This window comes from Plectropomus leopardus, chromosome 15, assembly GCF_026936395.1.
Source record: "Plectropomus leopardus strain MGB_pleo_1.0 chromosome 15, ASM2693639v1, whole genome shotgun sequence".
Taxonomy (NCBI): domain Eukaryota; kingdom Metazoa; phylum Chordata; class Actinopteri; order Perciformes; family Serranidae; genus Plectropomus; species Plectropomus leopardus.
In genome coordinates, this window is record NC_142190.1 from 591,823 (window position 1) to 617,500 (window position 25,678).

Consider the following 25,678-nt stretch of genomic DNA (forward strand, 5'->3'; position numbering starts at 1 on the left):
TTAAAAATATAAACTCTTATTTTACACATATCATAAATAGTTCCACATAACAATTACAATAATATTCTGTAATTTTACAAAGAAAAATAAAAAATATCTTCACATTAAAAGGACAATAACATGCAGTTCTTTGACACATAATTTCAGTATTTCCACATTAAAATGCCAACAATATGCTGTACGTTGACACTGAATTTTGTTATGCAGAGGAGTTGTTATTCTAAATTTCCCTTAAAGACATCCGGCATATTAAGTCTGCGTACACTTTGTCGTTCAGTGTTTCAGCCTAATTTTTTAGAGGGTTAATCCACTTTAACAACAAAAACAAAATAATCTTCTCCTCACTTATAATATTTTTTGAAGATTCCCACTTAAACGTCAGTCATTTCTACAAAAGAAGACTGTTCCTGCTGAAACACTGCCAGAGTCAACATGCTTTTGATAAATGTAATGCAGCGTTTGACATCTTCTGTCATTAAATCAGGTCAGAAAAACACATTTAAAGTGTAAAAAATAGAAGGAACCTCATCTGAAGACAGTTCGTTCTTCCAAAACACACAGATGCATTGATGCTGATTTTTTAAATGTTATCTTTGATTCAATAAAAACACTTAAAAACCAAAATACAAAACAACATTTAACCAAAAAACTCCGAACAACAAATCCTGCAAATCACATCAGAATAAAAGTGGATGCAGTTCAACACAGAACTTAAGTTACAATCGGTGTGACCTCGACACAAACTGTTCAGTCGAGGGTTTTTTCAACGCTGAGAGAGACACAAAACATGACAAATATTTATATAAATATCAAAACCAACCATTTCAGAAAGCTGTAAGGTGAGTTAGGACAAAGTTTGTGTGTAGCAGAAGATTTGATCTTTTTTCGATTTTTTAAGCTGCTGCAGTAATTGAGGGACACACTCGACCCGCAACATGCTGCAAAACTCATAAACCACAGAATCACGCCGTAAAACTCATAAAAAGCAGAAAAATGCTGTAAAGTTGGTCAGCATTAAAAGGGGTCAGGTTTAGAGGGTCACAGAGTGATGCAGCCGCTGAGGACGCGGCGCTGACACACACCTCCCTCCCAGAAATGAAAGCATACACACTTTTATTCGGAGCATCACGTGTTGACAGGTCAACCGTTGCCTGGCGACCATTGATACTGAGCTTCAGAGTGTCATAACCACGTATGTCGGTTACTTATCCGCCCGCACGGACCGCCTAACGTGTTGTGGATGTGGGCTGGAGGAGGCCTGACACCTGCTGGTGGTTCAGACGCTGTAATCCTTCGATGCTGAAACATCGGGCCTCATACCACAAACTATATAAGAACTACTTTTTTCTTACTTTTCATTTTGGTAGTACCCAGTGATTTTTGGGATTCTCCAGTGTTTTCTTATTTTTGCTTTTCTCTGCGTACAGGAGAAAACTACGTGTGGTCGAGAGCGCTCCGACCAAGATAAGAGAAAAACATCTCGCTTTCAAAGGCCACAAATTGTCGTCCAACACAAAGAAAGATACGTTTTGTATTTGAGGAACATATAAAAAATGTGGACCTTGTTTTAGAGTAAACATGAGGGATTCATACATTTCAGGGCTAAAGAGATAAGCGATGCTGGATGGACTGATCCCACAGCTGAGCTGAGCACAGCTGAATGTAACTGAGTACATGTACTCAGGAACTGTAGTGAAGTACAAATCTGAGGAGTCCACAGACCCGCACGGAGGACGAGACAGGACTCTGTGACAGAAGACGCAACTCCGAGCCTGTCAGGCTTCAGCACAGGAAACCCACAAGGACGGCCCCGCAGGACGTCCCTCACTCCAAAACCTCCAAAACCTCAAAACCTCAAAACCTCAAAACCTCCAAAACTCCAAACCTCCAAAACCTCAAAACCTCCAAAACTCCAAACCTCCAAAACCTCAAAACCTCCAAAACCCCAAACCTCCAAACCTCAAAACCTCCAAAACCTCCAAAACTCCAAACCTCCAAAACCTCAAAACCTCCAAAACTCCAAACCTCCAAAACCTCAAAACCTCCAAAACCTCAAAACCTCCAGGTACTGAGAACCTCCCCACAACTCCCGACTTTGCTCAGGAGCCACTTTTTCAAGATGACACGAGGCCACTTGCAGCAGCTCCATACATGTTTCTAGATTTTAGGATGTTTTAAGGATTTAAGGACATTTCGAGGTATTTAAGGCATTTCTTGAAATTTTTTAACATTTCTTGGATTTTCGGATATTTGTGGATTTTATTTTTTACACACTTTATTTCTTAAATGCTGCACTTTATTTCCTGCTTCGTGCGTCAGGCGATAGTTAGCCTGAGGCGTTTTGTGCCAGGTGATCGTCTGTCTGTCCACACGTCAGCACTTATATTATGTATATATCATTATTATTATTACTTTTTACTATTTTACTTTTTTTTTATCCTGGTCTTTTAACTTAAATCTTGTTTTAATTGTTTTACATGTCTGAGCTCTTGTAACCGCTTTCCAATGTGGAAAATAAACTGACTCTGATTTCTTGGATCTCAGAATATTTCGAGGATTTTAGGATTTGAATCTGAATTAGAAATGTTATTATTGTTTTATATTATATTACATTAATTTAATCATTTATAAATTTATTCATGAAAGATAACATAAACACGTGATTTAACCTTTTAAATATATTTCAGTCTTAACACATATAAAAAGTCAAAGAGGGCCTGAGTACGAGTGTTTCCAGCAGCCACTAAATCTGTGTGTTTTGCAGCGACCCGTCTGCAGCTTTTGTGGATATTTTCAGCTAAAACACGACTTTTTCGTGACTATAACCACGTTTTAAGCCTAAACATGACCACATGGTAACGACTGTCGGCACATCCTCGATGTACAGACGTAATATCATCGATCAAAGCCAGCAGTAGTTGTGGTGACGGGGTTAAAGTCCAACATGATTCCTGCAGAAATGATTTCATCAGATATTTTCAGATTTTGCTCAACAGTCTGAGCAAACTTTGGGTCATTTTATTTGATTTGAGCTACTTTCCTGCTGTGAAACACAGCGATGATCCTCTTCCTGATCTCTCTCAGCTGCAGCCCGTAGATGACGGTGTTGAACGCAGGAAGATTCACCTGAATTACGAGCGCCGCCACCTTCCTGTGGTCCACCAGCTTCGGGAAGCGGTGCAGGATCACGACGATGAAGCAGGACGCCAGCAGGAAGACGTACACGGCCAGGTGAGTGGAGCACGTCTGCAGCGCCCGGCGGTTCATCGCCTTGTTTTTACTGCGCACGCACACGGCGGCGATCCTCAGGTAGGTGAGCGTGATGCTGACGATGGAGGAGCCCAGGATGACCGCGGTGAAGACGAGGCCGTAGACGTTGCTGATGAGGACGCTCTCACAGGAGAGGTTGAACAAGGAGGCGTTGTCACAGTACGGGTTGGGGATAACCCGCCTGCAGCGAGTCAGCCGCATGCTGAGGCCCAGGAGGACGGTGACACCGACGAAGGCCGCCGCCCAGGCCGCCACCGACAGCGTCACCACCTTCCTGTTGGTCATGACGGTGGCGTACCGCAGGGGGTTGCAGATGGCCACGCAGCGGTCGAAGGCCATGATCATGAGCACGGTGTGCGAGGCGTTGGCGTAGAGGTGAATACAGAAGGCCTGAACCACACAGTCCGTGTAACGAATGTACCGCTCTGAATGTGGCGTGAAAACATGTCTGAGTACGTACGGCGTGACACTTGTGGCGCCAATAATGTCATTCACGCTCAAGTTGCAGGAGAGCAGATACATGGGCTGTCGGAGAGTCCTGCTCGTGAAGATCAGGACGACCAAACTGATGTTTGTCAACATCACAAAGACGTAGACGAGGAGGAGGAGGACGAAGGCGGGGACGCTGGACCGCTGGGAGACCTTTAACCCCTCCAGGAGCAGGACGTCCTCACGGAACGTCTGGTTCTCCATATATTTGTTTAAGACTGCAAAAACAGAGTTTAAGTTTCCATTAACCCTCAAAATGCGCAAATTGAGAATGTAAAATACAACTAATGAAAACGCACAAATTTAGGAAAATCTCCCATTAATGACAAAAAAGTTTTTCACCATGAGGAAGACACATTTGTCCAAACTGCCTTTTTAGTCTTTTCGAGGTCACGTGACGCTGCGAGGTCACGTGATATGTCCTATGAATAATGTCCTAAAATACTAGGAATGTCCTGAAAGTCCTAGAAACATCGTAGAGTCATATTAGTGTCCTAAAATTAATTAATTCAAAACAGTTAAAAACAGTTGGGGTCAAAGCAGAGTAACTGGTATTCACGGCGTGAAACTGGTTCGTAGTAACGAATGTGTGAGTTTGAATGTCGTGAGATGTTCCAGGTAGATGCAGCAGAAAAATTAAGGGAATTTATTTATTTATTTTTTCCAAATTCAGAAAAATTCTAGAAACGTATATGTGGCTGCTGGCCTCAGATTTACAGTTTCTTCATCAGTGTCATTAATTATTTTGTTTCCTCACTGGCTGAATCTCACTGCTGACTGTTTTTAGCTTTTACATGAAATGATCCCAACGAGCTCCGCTCAGTGAGATAAACAGATTTACTTCGGAGAGAGCAGAGCTCTGCAGAAAAAGTCATAAAAGTTACAAATTGGTGGTGAAACATTTCAGAAACAAAGATTAAAAACGTTCCTGCAAAACTACAATAAGCTGCTGGCAGCTTTAATGCCACTTTACCATTATTTTACAGTGTCAATACTGTAAATAAGCTCAGCACTGTAGTCTTATTGCATTATTAAAGCAACTAATTCAAACTTAATTATTAAAGTGTTCTACAGAAGATTTAAAGTTTACAAAAAGGTCCCAGAAAGCATTAAAACTTTACTGGATTTTCGTTTCAAACTGTCGTGTTACTGTTAAATTTGGCTGATTTTTACAGCAGTAATATTAGCTCCAAAAAGCATCAAGATTTGTAATTATTTGTTATTTGTAATTTGTAATTTATTTATTTAAACGTGGACAGTGAACATTAATCCGGCTAATTTTTATTGTTGGTCCCTCACCTGATGTTAAACTGCTTCCTAAAATAACAACATGAGATAAAAATTCACACAAGATAATAAAACGTGAAGTTTATGTAAAAATATGAGCAGCATGAGCAGTGGGAGTTCAGTGATTTTTACATTTCGTAAAATTAGCCAAAAATCAGATATTTTCACTACTGTTGATGTTGATAACGTAAAATAACGATGAAGCCGGCAGCAACATTTTATTCAGCAGAAATCAGACGAACAAATGTACAGTAACAGTTCAGTAATGTACAGTCCTGTTTTTTAAATACAGTAAAACACTATAAATCCTGATGGTTTTATGGAGCCAATATTACTGCTGCAAACCTCAAATTCTACTGTAGAATACTGTAATAAATTTACAGTAATTTACTGTTGAAGTAATTTATTACTGACACTGTAAAATAATGGAAACTACATTTCATCTGCATAAATCTGATAAATTTCTGTAAAAATTTACGGCTAAACGTAGACATTTTTTTAATACTGTAAAGACTTACTGTATTTTGAAAAAACTTTACTGTTAGAATTTGGCAATATTTTACAGCATTTTTTTACAGTGTGCAAGAGTTAAGAATATGGAGTCATTTGTCAGCAACACTGAGAGCAAAAGTTTGAAAAAAGCAGGAGCCATGAAAGTGAATTTAAAAGCTTATTAACATTTGATTTTTCTAAGAGCAGACTGAATCGTTCTGTTAGAGCAAAGAAAGAATAATTCGGTCCACATTTCTCTTCCTGCTGTGAAAAAAAGTAGCCAAACATTGTGAAGTTATATTTCCACACGATGTGTTTGCAGCTGCCGAGGATACTGTGTGTTTTTAACATTACCTGGCTGCAGCGTGAACCCCCTCCACCCCAAACCAGAGCTGAAACATCTGCAACACTTTTATTCAGAGCGCCAGAGGCCTTCAGCCTCACGCGCTCGCAGGTCATCCGTCACCTAGCAACCAGTGACTCAGCATCACCAGAGCGTCCACAGTGATGACAGTCACATACAGAGCGGCCCTAATAAACATTCTTATAAAAAATGGTGATTCTTTATATATATATATATATATATATATATATACATATATATATATATATAGTTTTTTTTTAATAGTGAGGTCAGTTTTTATTTCTTGAAAAATCTTCTGCAATCTTTTTTTTTAAAGGAAATATTTTGCCAGTTCTTCTTTCTTCAAAGTTTTGGCCTATTTCAGTCAAAATCAGTTTTATTGATTTTTTTTAATATAAAAGCACGGTGCTGAATGTTCACTGCAGAAACATGAGAAAGGTACAGGAATCAGTGTATCCAGAACATTAACAGAAATACGGTTTTATTATATATATATATACACACACACACCTTATTTATTTATTTATTTATTTTTCAAGATAGAGTCACATTTGAGATTTTTTTTGGAAATCATGGACATTATGTCCTCGGGCTGAAGGGGAAGAACACCAGATTGTTACCAGCTCAAAGCATCTGTGATGGTGGGAAATTGCAAATTGTTTTATCGTTCTTTTAACAGCATCCAAACTTTTTTAAAATAAGGTCATAATAATAAAAGTGATAATAAATACACATGACATATTATTTCTTATTTATATCTATTTATTATATTATTGAATCTCTGTAGGCATACCATTAACACATGTAACACAAATGAATGCAGCAGACTGTTAAAATAATCTCGTCTGCGTCAAATAAACAGACTAGTGTTTTTAATGTTCTTTTTTTTAAAATAGCAAACAGATCATAGAAGTAAAACTGATGTTACAGGAGAAAAACACAGTGGACTTCCCCCCAAAATCAAGTAAAAGACTATTTTTATATATAAACACAAATAAACATCTTAAACATTTATATGCCATATTCATCATGGGTATAGACTGACTGAGTGACGAGGAAAATATTCTGATATTTAATTACTTAATACAAACTAGACCTATTTATGTCAATTTCATGATTAAAAGTTTTAAACATTGGAAAATAACAGAAAAACTGCTATTGGAGCTGTAGTTACCAGGACCCTGCTGTGATTTTACAGTGCCAATACCATGAAGTACTCCAACATCATATTACAGTTAAATGTATTACAGTATTCTGCAGGAGATTTTGAGGTTTGCAGTGTAATATTGGCGCCAAAAAGCATCAAGATTTACAATTTCGTACAGATTTTTAAAAAAACCTATACATAATTGTAAGAGTTCTGCCATATTTTTGCAGCAGTTTGTTAGTGTCGATCTCTGCTGATTGACGTTGCCAGAATCTTAGCACAACTTTACAGTGTCGAACCTGAACATCACTGTAAGAATTTGCCCCCAAAGACCCTCAAAATACTACATTACTGTTTCATCCTGGCAGTATTTTTACATGAATTTGTTACAGACCCATCCATGTCAATTTCATGATTAAAAATGAGAAAGAAAAGAAAAACACAATAATATTACAGAGAGAGTCAAGACAGGAGGTGTAAAGTGTTAAAACCAAGTGCTCTTCCAGGATAGGGCAAAAAGTCACATAAGGATAAAGAGCATTGACTGATTGTGATTAAAAACCATTTTTTTTATTTCATGGATAGACCAATGAGAGTCTTCATCAGGGATCCGACCACTTAGTCAAAATGCATCAGTTAATTAATAAGAGACTTTTAACCAGAATCACACAGACTTAGCTGGACAGTCATACCTTTGTTATGATGGTGTTTCATTTATTTTGTTTGCATCACAATGATGGCAAAACCTTTCCGGACTGGAAAAACTGTGACATGAATTTTCGTATCTCTTTGGACTGGACTCCGTAGATGATGGGGTTCAGGCTTCCAGGGACGATATGAAACATAATCGCGGAGAGTTTTCTGAAGTCTGAGTGCTGGGGGAAGCGGTGCAGGGCGATAGTGAGCATGCCGCTGAAGAACAAAATCAGATACACAAAGAGGTGAGTGCTGCAGGTCTTCAGAGCTTTGCTGTTCAAAGACTTGTTCTTACTGGTGAGACAGACGACTGTGATCTTAGTGTAGGTGAGGACCATCGAGCCGATAGAGGAGCCGAGTAAGACGACGGTGAAGGTGAGGCCGTAAACATTATTAATGAACACGCTCTCACAGGACAGCTTAAACAGCGAGGCGTTGTCACAGTAAGGGTTTGTGATCAGAGTCCTGCACCGGTTCAGCCGTATGGTCAAACCCAGCAGAATCCCGACCAAAACAAACGCCACTCCCCAGGCGGACGCCGTCAGCTTGATCACCATCCTGTTGGTCATTATTGAAGGGTAACGCAGCGGGTCACAGATGGCCACGTATCTGTCAAACGCCATAATCATGAGCACGGTGTGGGACGTGGTGCCGAATATGTGCGAGCAGAGAGCCTGGCAAACACACTCATAGTAACTGATGAGGCGGGAGGCGGGAGGCCTCATCATGTCGATCAGCAGACGAGGAACCAAGTAAGAGTTCCCGACGATGTCGTTAACTGTCAGGTTGCAGAAGAGGAGATACATGGGCTGATGGAGGCTTTTGTCAATGAAAATCAGGGCCATAATGCCGACATTCACCACCAAAATCAAGAGGTAGCAGAGGAAGAAAAAGATAAAGACGGGGTACACTGAAACCTCTGTGAACGTTAAGCCCTCCATGTGGAGGGTGACGCTGTTGAGCGTGTAGTTTTCCATTAGACTGAAACAAATCAGAGAAGAAGAAAAATGTCTTTTCAGACCAGAAACAGGACATCACAGAGCAGAGATGTGACAGTGCAGTGATTCAAACACTGAAACATTTCAGTTTACCTGTAATTCTCCTGCTGTGCCTCCAGACAGCAAACACTCACCGGCCGACCCTCCACAAGAGGACCCCGACCTCTGTCACGAATTTAAGAGAGACGGTGATGCAATCTCGAGCTGGTAACCATAGGCAACGACTGAGTGATGAAGGCCGGCTGCTTGTTGTTGTGGAAGTAACGTGATGGCATCTCCAAGATGCTGAAGAAAAGCATTATCTTCACTTTTACCAAAATATGACAATTTATTACACAGTGAATGTAACTCGTCGAACTTGACGAATTCATCAGGTGAGGCCTTTTGTACAAATACTCATCCTGCTTTGTTTGGGGACCACTTCTGCAAATTTACAGGAGGCCAGGGGCCAGTCACAGCAGCCCCGGACATGTTTCTACATTTTATTTTGTAGGATTTTAGGACGTTTTAAGGATTTTAGGTCATTTCAAGGATTTTTTTGACATATGAAAGATTTTGGGACGTATCTCAGAATTTCTCCAAATGTCTGCTTGCTCTCAATCTCCGCCAGTGTCTCCGCCAGTGTCCGCTCTGCTAGTGTCCGCTCTGCCAGTGTCCGCTCTGCCAGTGTCCGCCGGTGTCTCCACCGGTGTCTCTGAACGTCCGCACCACTATCATTGTCAGTTGGTGTCTCCGCTCCACTCTCATTGTCCTTCAGGTGATCTCAATCTCTTCTAGGGCTCCAAAATGTCTTTATCCGGTCCTGATACTGTCATTTGACTGAACCTCGGGATCATGAGTCAGTCTAAAAACTCGCTGAGGTTACTGTTTCTCTGGCAAAGAGAATGACTAAATGTTTAAATGATTGTTGCACTACAGAAACTTTGGATTAAAGGTCAAAAACAGACAAAAAGATGATGGCTGCTTCAGTGTGGTCTGAGGCCTCCCTGCTGACTAATGTAACTGTGACCTCACTGTTTGTTTGCTGTTGTTACGGTGACAGTTTTTGCTAATTAGTGTCATGAGGAAGTCTGCAGGGGAGCTCCTGCTAACCCCGACCTCCCACCACAACACCAGCTGAACTCATCAACAACAAGCTCTTCTGTGGAGGAAAGTTTCTCTCTTCAGGAAATCCCCATGTGGCTCCTTCGTTGCCCCCGAGGGCTTAGAGATCAGACAAGTTCTGTATCGTGACTTTTGTTACAACTTTGAGCAAACCGAACAAGGAATGACAAAGTAGTTGAAGTTAAACTTGAATGAGGCTTTTTCCAACCTGTAACATTTGAATTGAAGAAATGAAGAAAACTCCGTCTGGATCCAGTTTTCTCCTCGCTGAGTTAACAATCAATCAGAAATTGCATGTTGGCATTAAGAAGCTCATTTTCTATTTAAGAAACAAACAAAAAAAACAACATCAGTTTAAAATATAGATGTAAATATGCTTTGGAGTTAGCAGGACGGCTAATTTTGCATCCAACAATCCGAACAATCGAAATATCATGAAAGATAAAACATTTTGAAAAAAATACAACAATGCATACAAAGTACAAATGTGCATTAACAGTTGCAAAGTAAACTGTATGTTTCATCTATGTGTCATTATTTCACAGCGATTAAAACCAGTGTTGTTACAGAGCCGTTTTATTTATTTTTTTGGCCTGTTTATGTGTATTTTTGGCAAAGTCTGTACCAACAAAGTCTTGGTAAAATCTGTGGTGCGTGGTGGTGTGGTTGCTGTGCACATATTCTAGGGTTTAGACTATTTTTTTGATAATTATGGATCTCAGTGCACATTTCACAGGTGCATGATAATAGTATGTGCAACCTGTGACTCTTGTTAGGGATTACAGGGCACAGAAAATATAAAGATGCATGAAATATTTTTTTAAACGACACCGCAGGCATTGCTTTATTGCCCTTAAGGCTAAGAGGGCAACTGCCCCAAGATCCTCAGAGGCTGAATGCAAGTCAGCTGGTTTTGGTAGTTTGTCATCAGTGCGGCTCTTTGTGGTCGTATGTTGTGCCTCATGATGTTGCACACGTGTCCAGTGGCGTACAGGTCTGGACTGCTGCAGGTCAGTCTAGTACCTGAACTCTGTCACGATGCTGGAACACCTGCACAGTGTGTCTTAATAAAAGACGCAGGGACGTCCCTGAAAACGAATCACCTGGATGGCAGCATATGTTGCTCCAAAACCAGTATGGACCTTTCAGCATTCATGCTGGCATTACTTATGTCAAGTCACACACACACACACACACACACACACACACACACACACACACATCATCATCATCATCAGCATCATCACAGATGCTTTGAGCTTTGAGCTGGTATCAGTCTGGTTGGTGCTTTTCTCTTTTATCCCAGAGGACATGAAGTCTGTTAGTTCAATCTGGCATCAATAAGTGATCAAAGTCCAGGCTGCCCTGAGCCTGTGTGTGCTGCGGTCCCTGTATACCTGTCTTTATTGGGCTGGATGAGCTCCCAGGTGTCTCAGTGACCAGCAGGTTAATAGAATTAAAGCTGCGGTGAGCCGTTCAGGGACCGACAGCCATGAAGACGCTCTCTGGAGAGACCCCAGCCCTCTGTCCACGGTCCATCTCATCATCTCATGCAGGAGTGATTTTGTGGTCGATGCGCTTCATGTTACTCTTGTTTATTTCTGGTATTTCTCACACAAACACAGCTTTGTATGTCTTATAGCATAGACAAAGTCTTTGTTTTCTCAGCTCCATGTGTCCGGTGCAGAGACAGGTTAGTGCCCGAAATAGTGTCACAAAAGGTGGTTGTTTTTTCCCGAGTCATGGTTGTGTTTCAGTCAGGATAGTACCACAACGGACGCTTTGTAGCCCCCAACATGGGTGGTTTTCAGCGACCAGATACTGTGATTGTGTCACCAAAAATATATATTTTAAGCTAAAACATGATGTTTTCTGAACCATTACCTACTGTTTTAAGTGTCTCAACCTAACAGCATGTAAACAACAGTATTATTTTTATGTATCTACTACATAACAACGTGAAAATGTAACAAATCTGTGGTTTGCAGAAATGTACAAAGCCAACAAATACTATGTCAGTTGGCTTCTTGAAGTGTTTTTAGCAGATTTTTCTTCATCAGATCAATATGTTTGGACCTCTTTTTTCCACAGTTTGATGAAATGTAGGTTTGTTTCTTCAATAATGTCAGAAACCAGCAGTTTGAGTCTCTGTAGCTCGTGGGAGCTTTCGTTATCGCCTGTAATCAGCGTTATCCTCTGAACTCTGATAAACATCTGATACTGAACCACTCTCTTTGCTCCCAGAGGGCTAATTACCATCAGAAACTGTTGATAAGTGTTTTGTAAGGAAGCAGATCCTGGTGGACTTCATTAATGATCTCTGGTCGACCATCAGGGGGCAATGTGACCCCCTGAGCTCCCAGCATGCAACAGTTGCAACAAACTTTAAATTTGTAACCACAAACAAACGCAGCGAGCTCCTCGGGTGAATTGAAGTTTACTTTTACTTTTCTCAGGTGACTTGTGACATTTGACAAGTTCATTTGAACTTTTGACGTGATCCACAGACCCCAGTGACAACCTCAGAATCACAGATTTTAGACATTAAATGAAAGTTTATCTGTATATTTTGTGAGCAGCACAATGTATTGTTTATTATAGTTGTCCAAACTCTATATACAAGTGAATTAATGCATTAATCTTCTCTGTCCAGCTCCTCCTCGATATATTAAAATAAGCCTAATCCTAGTCTTTAAAGTAAGTCACAAAGATGTATTTATCCAAAGAAAAAAATAAAAGGTGCCTTGACTGCACTCGCTTTTAGTCAAGAGAGAATTTCACAAAAGTTGTTAAGCTTAAACTAACTGTCTTAAAATGTTTTCAGTAACAGCATAATGTAATGAGGACAGATTTTACAGGAGAAGTGAAATCCAGGATTTCTCATAAAATTACTGACACACTTGACATATCCTCATACAACAGCTCCAGAGATATCCTCCAAAAAGACCTCTACCGGTTCAGTTTAGGGAGAGTAAGAGTTTTCACAGAGTAGATGTACATCAGTTTTGTTCAGGGCAGTGATCTCACACACACTGGGTTTAGAAAGTAAAGTTGCGTAGGTTAGTTTATTAAAGTAAAGTTTTGTATTTAATGTTTAGGAAAGTGAAGTTACATGAGTTCGGTTTAGGAAGGTAAAGTTACGTAGGTTCAGTTTAGGACGAGGCAGCAGAGTCATGGATGGTTACGTTTAGATAAAAGAGGCACCTGGTGAGGAGAGTGAACCCTGGACTCCCACACAACCTGGTGCAGCTGGCTGTCCGTCAGCGTGTAATAACAACGCCACCGACTCTGTCCGGACGTGTTTCTCACCTGATGCATCCAGCTGCGGTCCAGGCGGACGCATCAGGTGGCTTTTGTACACTTGAGCACCAAAAGCACCGACAGAGAGGACGTATTCGAGGACTTTGGAGTGAAAACGGGCTGGAGGAAGAAATACGTGATCAAAATGAAAACCCACATTTCTGCGCTCAGCCTCCCCTTTTTATTTTTTTCAAATATCACAACGCCAACCTTTTCCAGAAAAGTGGTTGAAGAAATGATAGTTAAACTAGTCCACCTCCAGGAGGAAACTGAAAAAATCTTGTTTTGACAGAACGAAGCAAAAGTGAAGTTGGTGCAGGTTTACGGAGATTATCTCAGCCACTTTGCTGTTTCTGTATCGGTGCATGATGATGCGGATCTGAGGGAGTTCTGGTTTCTGGTTTCAGGCTTCTCAGCAGATGCGGCTTTGTGTGTTCAGTTAAAAACCTCCAGATTGTTTGTGTGTCTGGGAACTGGAACAGGAAGTTGTGGAAAATGCTGTAAACAGCAGAGAAACCATCACAGCGGGTTTTTTCCCCATAAAAGCTTCTGGTTTAGTGTCAGGGCTTCATGTCGAACATGTTTTGTTGGTTGTAAACAGAAACCGTCTCACTGCGAGACATCTGGAGACATCGTGGGGGTTCAGATGTGATCGGATTCATCAGGAGGATTTCACTGCACCGCTCAGTTTCCATCGTACTGTCTGTTTGGCCAAAATGTTTAAGGATGCCGTTAATCTGATCTGATATCTGAGTGATGTTCAACTTCACTGGCGATAACATCACAGTAACCATGGCGATGGATGTCCAAAACATCAGCGGGGTTATTTCTATTTCTATTTCTATGTCTCGTCCTCCATCCTCACGTACCGAGTCATGTTTTGTAGAATGTCATGTGACTTTGTTGTTCTGTTTCTTCTTCTTCGGGTTCATTGGCGGTTGGCGTCCATAAAGCAGCGTTACAGAAACCTGGTGTTTCACATCATATGAGCTGTTAAAGTGTTTCCATTGCATTTTTGCAAAATATGGCTTTTTCTTATTGCCTGAAATACCACGTAATGACAGTGTTACAAACTTTTTTGCATTTTTTTGGAAAATGACGTGTTTTCATTAGGCATTTTTGGTATACATAATTTCAATTTGCGCAATTTGAGGGTTAGAATAGTATTATAATTTGGGGCTGAAGGTCAAGGCAACTGTTCCCTTGCATCCACCTTCTTTTCAAAAGGCAATATCTAAAGAAGACCTGATGGGAATGTTTTCGACTTAGACTAGAGAACTGACAGATTCGAATCGGTGGTTGAAGGTCACCCATTTCTTGCATTCTTGTGGTCGAGATATCTCAAGAACACCTAGAAGGTTTTTCTTCAAATTTGGCACAAATGTCCATTTGAACTCAACAATGACCTGACTAGACTTTGGTGGTCAAGGTCAATGTGACCTCGTCTTTGTTTTTCTCTTGAAAGGGATTTCTAAAGTCTTTGGTGCTCAAAGGTCAGAGGTCACCTTTACCCATTTGTCGCATTCTCGGAATTTCCTTAAATTTGGCACAAAAAGGACCAACAGGATAAAATCATAAGGTTTTGACATTTTATATCCAAGAGGTCAAAGGTCAGCTTCACTTTGAGTTCATTTTGTTTTTTGTTATCCAGCGTCGTGTCTCAGGAACAGAAGCCGTTCGGTAATTTTGGTTCAAGGTAACGCTTTCTCTACAGGTCTGACGTGTCCGATTAATTACTAAAAAGAGACACCTGGATACACCTGTAGGGTTCTGTGACATCACGGCTCATTTGCAGCCAATCGGTGCTGATAAAGAGGAAAACGTCACATAAGCTGATCCTGCAGGGTGAAAAAACTACCTTTGAATTAACTCTGGCGCCACCTGCTGGTCACAGGACTTCACTGTCAGTTTCATTTCATCAGATTGTTTCCAGGTTTGAGCTGAAGTCTCTGCTGCTTCTCTCCTTGTTGATCTAATTATTAACCCTCGCATCCTGTTTGATACGTGTTTTATACCTTCACACTTTAGTCCAGGTCTTTGATCTGCCACAAGAATCCCGACATACATGAGTCCGTGCCAAAGTTTGATCCACAGATCAGTTCAGACTTTATCAGTCGCCTCTCTGACATTTATAACTCAGTGGAGTCTCTCATGCAGAGTCACAAACACGAAAGAAATCCGTCCAGAAATGCAGATATTTCTCGCTTCTGTTGCTAAACTATGCTATCTATGCTGCTATCACTTTTATGATAATGTCATCTGCTCATTGTCTTTTAAATGTTTCCCTCTAAAGATGGTTGTTTTTCTCCCCTAAAGTTTTCACTGGACAAAAAATATATACTTTTTTATGTACATTTCATAAATATGTGTTCCCAAATGTTTTATAAATATTTCAGCAAAATAAAATTGTCCTTCTTTAATTTTATTTGTTAGAAAATTGATCTTAACTTTAATTTTGAGTGGCATTAAAAAAGTCTAAATCTACCTACAGGAGCCCTGATTACTCACAATGCAGCTGGACCAACTTGAGTGTCTCAGAGTTCAAATTCCAGCTCCTGCTCCTCCTCCTGCTCCTCCTCCTCCTCCTCCTCCTCCTCCTCCTCCTCCTCGCTGTGTGCTTCAGCAGATCGTCTGTCAGCTGCTGAGTGACTGCAGCTGCTTTAATGAAACTCTGCGAAGGCAAACAGAGTAACGGAGGCGAGCTGCTGCTTTCACAGTGAGTCAGACAGTCATTTCTTACTGGGAGGAATGTGAGGACTGGGAAGAATAGGAGGACTGGGAGGACTGGGAAGAATAGGAGGACTGGGAGGACTGGGAAGAATAGGAGGACTGGGAGGACTGGGAAGAATAGGAGGACTGGGAAGAATAGGAGGACTGGGAGGACTGGGAAGAATAGGAGGACTGGGAAGAATAGGAGGACTGGGAGGACTGGGAGGACTGGGAGGACTGGGACTCTGCTGCTGCTTCTGAAGTCAGTGTCAGAGGGAGCGTGGAATCGTGCTGCTGTGTTGTTGTTTGCAGACACTTCAGGGACTCGCTGTCACAGACACCCAAAAGTACTGCGCTCAGTTTGGAGGTATTTCTGAAGTATTTCCTCTGTACATCTCAGATAATTTATGTCCTAAATTTAAAAAAAGAGTTAAAAGTTCTGCGTAGATCAGACGAGTAATAAAATGTGAAAACGCCAGATTTTCAGTGTGACGTTACGTAACTTCAAACATTTACCCTTATCTCAAATTCTGGAGTTCTGTGGCAGAGAAACTCAGCAACAGCAAAGATCCCCGCCTCCTCATGCTGAGCTCGCTACCTAAGACTCTGTCACCGAGTAAATCTGTCTTCAGACGGGGACAATCTCCGTCTCTCACTGGGAGACGTTTTTTAAAGCAGTGAATAGGTGACAAACTTCCATCGCGAAACTTCTTACTGTCAGAAAGACGAACAGCACGAGTGAAGACGGTCCGAGGGACAGAGGACACTGCAGCTCCTCTGAGGGACACTAGAGGCTGCTGTCAAACACTGAAACACAAGAACCCAACAACCCGACCAGCAGAAGAAATGTTGGCGTTGAATGTTTCTGCAAACAACAAATACGCCACATTCATGCGTTTCGTCTCGGGGTCTCTGAAGTGACGTCGTATCTGAGTTTGACTTTGTTTTTTTTTCAGAAATTTTAATTTTTTTTCTTCTGCTGACTTGGCTGCGTTTATCGAATTCAAACAGCAGAGGAGTCACTTTGTTGAAAAAATTTGGCATAAATGAAAGCTATAGCTGGATGTCATCAGCATAGAGGGTGATTTAATCGCTTCAGTGTTGGGATACATCAATGTTCCTAAAGTGACGAATCTGAGCTGACGGTGTCATCACGAGGTGGAGGGGACGGTGGACGGTATGACACTGAGGAGACGGGAAGCAGCAGACCGCTGTTCAACACCAAATAACAATTCAAATGTAATCGGCAGTGCTTTTCCCGCAGGTTCATATCGCCGAACACGGTTGCTTCTGGCGAACTGAGTGCTTTTAGTCATTCTGGAGGCCTTTGTTGCTTTTCTAACAGCTCCAACTCCAGCAGCGTATCACGCAGATGCAAAAGGTGGCTTTTGGCGTCGGGATCTTTCGCCCAAAGCACTGCAAAAGTTGCGTTATTTGAAGACTTTTGGATGAGAACGGACTCAGGAAACACTGAATGAGTCAGTTTGATGTTGTCAAGGAGAAACCTGTCAGCAAAATGTTGTCTGAAAAGTCGGAGGATCAGCGTTCACAGAGTTGTGGCGCTCACACAGACAAAACAACAACAGAGTTCAAACAATCAGAGCGGCTGTATCTGACAAACAGCTCCTCGTTATTTTCAGATCGGTGACGGTGCTTCTGCCGTCTGTCGGTGGGCTGAAGGTCGGCTCGTTTGGATAAAACTGTCGGCTGCTGGTTTCCACATTCCTCTGCTGATAAGAAATCTCTGCCTCTCTGCTCCTCTGAGGCCGACCTCCGCCTCCTTTTCTTTTCTCCTAAAAACAAGATGGTTTAGTCCAGATACTCATAAAATAAATAACTAAAAATGACTGATAAATAACTATCTGACCGCACTGCATGATGGGAAGAATATTACAGAAGTAACTGATTCTGTGCGGCAATGAGTAGATGAGATCTGAAGGGCACAGTTGTGTTCCTGAGTTATTTAAGTACAAAAAAACAAAAAACAAAAGTAAAATAAGTATAAATGGTGTAATGAATCATAAAACACAGAACTACGTTAGAGATGCAAAGATTTATCAGCCGCACATCACTATCAGCAGATATTCTTCTCATAAACCGCCATCGGCCCCTCAGCAAATAAGAAATGGTTTGTATGGTCAATGAAAACCTGGAAAAGTCATGGAATTTGTGATAGCAATTTCCAGGCCTGGAAAAGTTTTGGAAAACTAGATACACCCAGGAAGTTTTAGGGGAAAAGCCCTGGAATTTCGTTTCACACACCTGTATAATAAAAAGGGTCAAATGTTTTACAGAAAGCCTGCCTTCTAACTTTTCAAGAAATGTACAACAAAATTACACAAAATTAAGGAGAAAATTACTTTAAAATAGTTTTCAAAAAGAGGGGAGGGTTATCAGAAAATGATCCAAAAAATCGGGAAAAATGTTCCCTATTTTTTTAGAATTTCTATGCAAGTTTCTGGTCTCCCAAAAAACCAAAACAAACTTATGTAGTCAGGTTTCAAAGGGTTAATATCAGCTGTTAACAATAGTGAAACCGTCAGGCTGTAATCTGAGTCTCTCTTGTTTTTGTCCCACAGTGATTTTCCTTTTGGCGTCCGTCCAACCCTCGGGGCTCCTGCCGCCTGCAGCTTTCACTCTCGCCTTATCTCCTTGTGTCAACACACAGCACGTGCACGCCCCTCCTGCGCGCTCACAGTCGCTCTGGGAGACTCTTTGCACGGACAAATAGGACACGAGGACACGCTCAAAGTGAAGACATAAAACTGTCACATGATCCGAGTCTGGATGTTAAACAGGTCTTTGATCAGCGGGGGTTAAACTTGTGTTTGTGTTTTACAGACTTCGTCCCGCTCTTCAGCCTGTGTGGTGAAACATTAAATCATGGGCGCCAGCGACCCCGCCATGACCTCTGACCCCGTGAGGTCACCCCCTCCCGCCTGCCGCCGGAGTCCCTTCAACAGCATCAAGGTTTGTTTGTGCTTCACATCAAGCAAAAAGAAAAACCGCTGCTGAGTCCACATGTGGTGGACTCGCAGGAAAATATTTTTCTGTCTGGCAGAAAGTTTGAAAAGTAAAACGCAGAAACGCTCCATGAACCGGAGAGTCATGCTCCCAAACTTCTCAGAGCTTTTGAACAGGTCGACAAAAGGAAACAGTAATTTACACCAAATTAATACAATTTTACAATCAGGTTTTATTGCCAAATACATTTACGCGTGATATAAGATAAATGTATTTTTTGTGATCTGTCATCAGTGGAAAAACAGCAGCGGGTCTAAAAAACTCGGACGTTTGGTGCCTAAAAAGCTGCTGGAGACGTGTTGGACTGATCGTGACAAACAGTTGCGTGGTTGGCCGGTGCTGAACAGCAGTCTGCGGCTCTGCAGGTGTCTCTCCGGCGCCCCCTCCACCAGCTCTGAGGCACTTCAGAGACGCTGACATGATACGAATGAGATGTACAGATGTGTTTGTGGTCTGCAGAATGCCAGTGTTTTTTCCTCTGCTGACTGCGCCGCGTCGATCCGTGACCAAACGTCTCCCGTCTCCCAACAGCAAGGGAGTCAATTTGTTGAAAGATTTTGGCATAAATGAAAGATAGAATCGGATATCGTCAGCATAGAGGGTGATTCAGTGTCAGGCTAAACCATCAGGAGGGGGAGGGGACGCTGGACAGTGGGACACCGAGGAGACACAAAGCTAGATTAACCGAGTGTCTTTTTAGGGAGTCACCTCTGTGTTTCCAGCTATGTTTTGGCCATTAAATTTGGGTGTTTTTTAGGGATCTGGGGCTGTTTGTCCATCAGGGACAGAACAACTAAAGGCTGCTGTTGTCAGAGATATAAGACTGTGCTATAAAGAGTACGTGTTTTTCACGGATCTGTGGCTGTATTTCAATCCTGATCGTTTCCAAACCATAACCACAGGTGTTTAAACTAAACATATCCACGATGAAATAACGAACAAAGTGAGGTATCGGTGGTTAACAGAAACATTGAGAGACGGTATTTTCTCCCAGTGAGGAGTCAGAGGCTCCCTGACAAACCTGCGGACACAAAGTCTTTTCTTTGAGCGTCTGATTTCTCGTCCTGAAGTCCATCCTGCCATTGTTCCCTGAGGTCAAACATGGACACGTTTCCTCTCCGCAGGTCGCCTCACATGACTCACTCACTGGTTGTTTCTGCTGCTCAGATTCATTTTAAATCTTTAACGCAGAGTCATTTAATCATTTAAACCTGAACACAGAAGCACGCCCGCAGAGAGGCGGCCGCGTCGGCTCCTGTCATTCGTCCTCTTCCTGTCCTCCGTCTGTCTGCAGGTCTTCGTGTTGTGTCACAGTCTGCTGCAGCTGGCGCAGCTGCTGGTGTCGGGCTACATGAAGAGCTCCATCTCCACCATCGAGCGGCGCTACGGCCTCTCCAGCCAGAAGTCCGGGCTGCTGGCGGCGTTCAACGAGGTGAGAGCGGGACGCTTCCTGTCTGTTTGTTGACAGATAATCACATGACCTCATCACTGTCTGTGACGTCGCTCAGAGCTTCTACGGGACAAACGTTCAGGTTTCAGATTCAGCGTCAGAACTGTGAACGCTGAGAGAAAACCTGCAGGATCTGAGGCCACGTTTAGACCAGAACCGCCCGACTAACAACCAGAAACTCAACGTTCATACGTCTCAAAGGGTTAATCACGAGAATGGGTGTCAGAGTATGACTTTTGTGAACAGTTGGTGGGTTTATGTTGTGTATTTGTTCATTTGGAAAGCTGAAAGTGAGCATGCTCCCCGAGACACATTCACACGTCACATACTGTCACATTTCAGGAAGGTGTGAACGAAACCAAATATTACAGATCACCCAAATCTACATCTCTGTGTGTGTGTGTGTGTGTGTGTGTGTGTGCAGGTGGGGAACACGGTGCTCATCGTGTTCGTCAGTTTTTTGGGGAGTCGAGTTCACCGACCGCGGTTCATCGGGGGCGGAGCTCTGCTGGCCAGCCTGGCCTCGCTGCTGATGGCACTGCCGCACTTCCTGGGAGGACCGTACGAATACACCGACCGCATCAGCTGTGAGATCACACACACACACACACACACACACACGAGTGAACCACTTTGCATCCACTCTTACTGATTTCTGTAGAGTATGGGGAGGATTCATGAGCATTTCTTCTAAAAACATAGTGGCATCATGACAGAAACTGGCATTTAAAGGCTTAAAATTCTTTAAAAGTTGATATTTATATCAGGACTGATGTTGGTTAAACTCAGTGAAAGTAGAAAATGATAATGTATAGTTTTTTAAAGTTTGAATTTGAAAAGTGCAGTATGATATTCCAGCAGCCCTAAACAAGTTTATCTTAAATTAAATTGCCATGATATTGATAACGTTGCACTCTCATTATTATGGAAATGTCAGAATGAATTTCAATGCTCCACAGACAATATTTCTTGCATTTGTGAACAGAATCCTTCAGCGTTTGTAGAGTTTAGAAACAGTTTCAGATTGTGGAGGATTGTTGAAGGAGGTGAAATGGCAGCTGTAGATTTCGGGTGGCGTCATGATGGAGTCAGCACAGGGATAAAGCACAGTGTCGTCTGCAGAAAACCAAATCAATGTTCTGGTCGAACTGGTCCACATTTAAGCCGACTCCTGGTTTATTTATGAAACCAGCCCTTAAACTCTCCCTGTCTGTTTCCCAGCAGCCTTCAACTCCAGCCTCTGCCAATCAGAGAGCAGCCCGGTCACCTCCTCCTCCAATCAGAGCTGCAGCCGGACGGAGAGCCGCGCCCAGCAGTGGGTGTACCCCCTGCTGCTCCTTGGTCAGCTGCTGCTGGGCATCGGAGCCGTCCCCATCCAGCCCTTCGGCATCTCCTACATCGACGACTACGCCAGCAGGAAGAACTCCCCACTCTACCTCGGTACGATCACGAAACTCTACGATATCCAGTGAAAAGGACGAGTTTTAACCAGCCAGAATCAACTTAAATTTACTCGAGTATTTTAATCAAACCGTGAGAGCGGCGACGGTTAGAGACGTGAGGACAATCAGACTTTTGTTGCTCTCAGAGTTCTTGAATATGACATATCAACATAAATGACTGTGGTTCGATTTAGGGAAAAAAACAGTGACAGAGTCTCATGTTTTGTGATCCTTCTTTACTTCCCTCATTGGTAATGTGATTGCAGCCTCCCAAATTATGTGGGTTCATGTACGAATTTTGTGGAATACTCTGTAGAAATGCCAACGCCGGGATGTTAACAAACACACATGCTGCACAGGTGGTTAGGCAGCGTTTCAACCTGACGCTGTCCAGCGGTGTATCATGCAGACACGACAGGTGCCACCTGATTCTCAACTGACACCGACCGTATCATCCTGCCGCAGCATGGCGTTTTTTTCTTACCCTAACCAAATGCTTGTGTTGAGTTTTTGCCTAAACATAACCACGTGCAGCGTCATCCCACCATACGCTCGTGTTGACATCATGGTAGCAGCATCCTGAAACGTCAAAAGCAGACACAGAAGCATACCTAGAGCGTAACATGTAGACTTAGAGGGATACCTAGAGCGTAACATGTAGACTTAGAGGGATACCTAGAGCGTAACATGTAGACTTAGAGGGATACCTAGAGCGTAACATGTAGACTTAGAGGGATACCTAGAGCGTAATATTCAGAGTGTTAGGCAGCACGTCAGCCTAAAGTGATGACAGAGTGCTGCTAGAAGCTCGTGTTCTTTGGGACAGACACACACGTTAGGCGGCACAAAAGCTGAGGGGAAAGAGGAAAAGTCATCAAAAAAACACCAAAAAACATTGGTGGGTTGTTATAAATTAATTGCTCGACGGAGAGTCAGAGCAGGAAAGAGGTTCAGCCTTTTGAGGACTTTGGCTCGGACAAACATTTTTGTTTGTTTTTCAGGGATCCTCCTCGCCGTGACCTCCATCGGCCCGGCCGTCGGCTTCGTCAGCGGCTCCCTCATGCTGCGATTCTACGTGGACTTTGACAAGCTGTCCAGAGGTGAGGAGACGCTCGTTTATATCTCTGATTTCATAACGGAGGGGGTCAGAGGTCACTCACAGCGCAGCGAAAACAGCTGATTGATGTCGCTCATTTCCTGTTAGGGATCAGAGAGGAAAATTAACATCTGACACTCAGAAATGTTTCTACTATTCATGCTGACAAAATGTGACGAACAGAAGCTGTGAAACGTCGTCTGTGTGTGACCTTGTGACACGTCGAGCTGTTGAACAGCTGATTCATGTCACATTAATGTCGGCGTCAGTGACTTCCTTTTCCTCTTCAATCCTTTTTATGAAAATGTTTTTGGGTGAATTTTAAAGACAGCATGCCTTCCAAACCTGTTTTCTGTCAAAATCAACAAAATGTCACCATCTGTCAGCCAGAAACTTCATCATCTTCATCATCTTCATCTTCTTCCTCTTTCTTTCAAAAAATGTAACTGTATGTAATTTTTAAAGAAAAAACTTTTGGCTTTTTTATTTTGGCTTTAAGAAAAAAAAAGGCGATTCTTTGAAAAAATCTGTTTTGAAAAGTATGTGCTCTTCAGACCATTTTGTCCATTTTTGTTGTAAAACTTTTTGGAAAGGTTTTTGGAAATGTTTAAGGGGAAAAACGCTTTTTCTTTAAATAATCATCTAAACTATCATGATTGCAGCCAGAAACTGTGAAAAACAGAAACTATCGTTAGATTTCCAGATTTCTGACGGCTCTTGAGCACACCGTGTTATTTTACAGGTTTGTGGAATAAAATTCCAGGACTTTTCCAAAACTTTCAGGGTTAACTTAGTTTTCCAAAACTTTTACAAGCGTGGGACTCACTATTTGAAAATTCTGTGATGTTTTCCAGGTCTTTCAAGACCGTACCAACCCTGACACATGCACACACACACACACACACACACACACAAACATGCGCACACACACACACGCACACACGCTGACCGTGGTACGACAGGAAACAGGTTTTTGTTTGAACGTGGCTCTGCAGAGAGAAGCTCCGTTAATCTGAGCGGCGTCAAACTTTCGCGGCGTCTCAGTTTCACTAAAAACCAACAAACATCCTGAAACTCCGAAATCTGAGCGGACTGAAAGACGAGCTCAGAGACGCTCTGACGACTCTGTCGACTCTGCAGGACGCCGCGCTCAGCTTCTGTCCGTCTCGCTGAGAAACGACAGAGCCGAAGTCTGAAGCTGCAGCCAGAAAAACAAAGATCAGATTTTAGAACAACAGTTTGTCCAAAACGAGCGCGGAGTGAATTTTCTCCTCGTCAGAAACATCAAGACCAAAAACAGATGAACGTCAGGAAACGCTTCTGATTTATTCATTTAAGATATTTTCTCTAAAACTTTAATTATCGTCTAAACACCAACACCAAAACAATCTAATGTTTGATGTTAAATGTTCGATTTTAGCAGATCCAACTCCATTCATGTTTTTGATGTCAGACACGAACGATCATAAATCGATTCTCTTTTCCTTAACTGATGATTAACTAGAAAATGCAAAAGTTTTGTAAGAGAGCTCAAAGATTTCTTGGGAGAATGTGATCAAAAATTTATTCGAAGACCACAATTTAGCTATTTGGGTTTTTTTGAGAATTCAGGAGCTTTTTCAGGAGAGTCCAAAAGTTTTGCAAGAAAACTCGAGAGTTTCTTGGAAGCAAGAAAGCAAAAGTTTTGAGACGACCCAAAAGTATCTCAGGAGAACACAAACCTTTCACAAGAAAACGCAGGAGTATCTGTCAAAGAACTCAAAAGTTTTCCAGGACATTGCAAAAGTTTTGCCAAAAAGTTCAGTTTTCTTGGGAGACTTCAGATTTTTACAAGAGAATTAAGGACTTGTCTCAGGGAAACGCACACACTTTTAGTGCTCAAAGGTTTCTTGGCAGAACGTGAAAATCTTGTGGAAGGACCGAAAAAGTATTTTGGAAAAATGCAAAAGTCTTCTCAAAGAAATTAAATGTTTTCATGGGAATGTTTTTGGAGAAAACTCAAAAGTTTTTGAGCGAGTTTCTTAGGATAATGCAGAGGTTTTTCAAGAGTACTCGAAACTTTGGGAGAACGCAAAGTTGTGCAAAAGAACTAAAAAGCTTTTTGCTATAAAACAAACTTTTCTCAGGAGATTGAAAGGATCTCAGAGGAACCCAAAACAACGTTTCTAAGGAGAGCATCTATCTATCTATCTATCTGTCTATCTATCTATCTGTCTGTCTGTCTGTCTGTCTGTCTATCTATCTGTCTATCCATCTGTCTATAATATTTCTGTTGCTGATTAGGTTTAAAAACGTGTGAACGCAGAGGAAAACTGATGTGGATTCAGGCTTTAAAGGATTAAAATTATGGTGAGAAATAAAAAAGACAACAAAAAATAAAACCAACTGAATACAAGAAAAGCCTAACATGGGAGGATGAGGGTGTCAGTGGTTCTTTTAGTTTCGGGGATAATAGCTGCGGGAGAATCTGGCAGAGCAAACGTTGGCAGCGTGTCGCTGAGAAACTGCTCCAGAGCGAATCCCTCAGAGACGTGAAAATAAATTCAGTCCGTCTGTTCGGCTGTTGTGAAACTGCAGCAGGACCAGCAGCGGTCGTTGTGTTCGTGTTCAGACCTGCAGAAACGTCCTCCGTGAAACGAGTCCCGGCTGAATAAAGGCTGTGGATTAGAGCGCTGACGTCAGTCGGTGCAGTCGGACCTGTCGAGGTGCGGCGACACTGCAGCTCCGTGCACGCAATTTGATCATATAATTATGTACTTTGAGTCAAACATTAACCCTTAAATCCTCACTGAGACAGATGTGTCCCTCAG

The 25,678-nt window shown here is 42.1% G+C and overlaps 3 protein-coding genes across 7 annotated transcripts in view; 1 reads left to right on the top strand and 2 right to left on the bottom strand.

Annotated features, from left to right (window-relative positions):
- Positions 1–3,018: 3,018 nt before the first annotated feature.
- LOC121952808 (olfactory receptor 52N4-like) lies at positions 3,019–3,963 on the bottom strand. Its single transcript, XM_042499648.1, has one exon. The coding sequence runs from the start codon at positions 3,961–3,963 to the stop codon at positions 3,019–3,021; it is 945 nt and encodes a 314-aa protein (XP_042355582.1).
- A 3,814-nt stretch (positions 3,964–7,777) lies between these two features.
- LOC121952679 (olfactory receptor 8G17-like) lies at positions 7,778–8,722 on the bottom strand. Its single transcript, XM_042499481.1, has one exon. The coding sequence runs from the start codon at positions 8,720–8,722 to the stop codon at positions 7,778–7,780; it is 945 nt and encodes a 314-aa protein (XP_042355415.1).
- Positions 8,723–15,753: 7,031 nt separating this feature from the next.
- Positions 15,754–25,678, top strand: part of slco2b1 (solute carrier organic anion transporter family, member 2B1) — a 20,438-nt gene continuing 10,513 nt past the window's right edge. The window contains exons 1-7 of one of the 5 annotated variants that reach the window (XM_088088271.1): positions 15,754–15,863; positions 18,436–18,607; positions 18,698–18,826; positions 20,175–20,312; positions 20,755–20,917; positions 21,552–21,770; positions 22,774–22,872. In XM_088088271.1, coding sequence (XP_087944397.1) covers positions 18,740–18,826; positions 20,175–20,312; positions 20,755–20,917; positions 21,552–21,770; positions 22,774–22,872 — 706 coding nt within the window. In that variant the 5' untranslated portion in view covers positions 15,754–15,863; positions 18,436–18,607; positions 18,698–18,739. Of the gene's footprint in view, positions 15,864–15,910; positions 16,224–17,140; positions 18,608–18,697; positions 18,827–20,174; positions 20,313–20,754; positions 20,918–21,551; positions 21,771–22,773; positions 22,873–25,678 lie in introns of those variants that run through there. The other 4 variants (XM_088088274.1, XM_042498808.2, XM_088088273.1 and 1 more) reach the window with 4 other exon arrangements.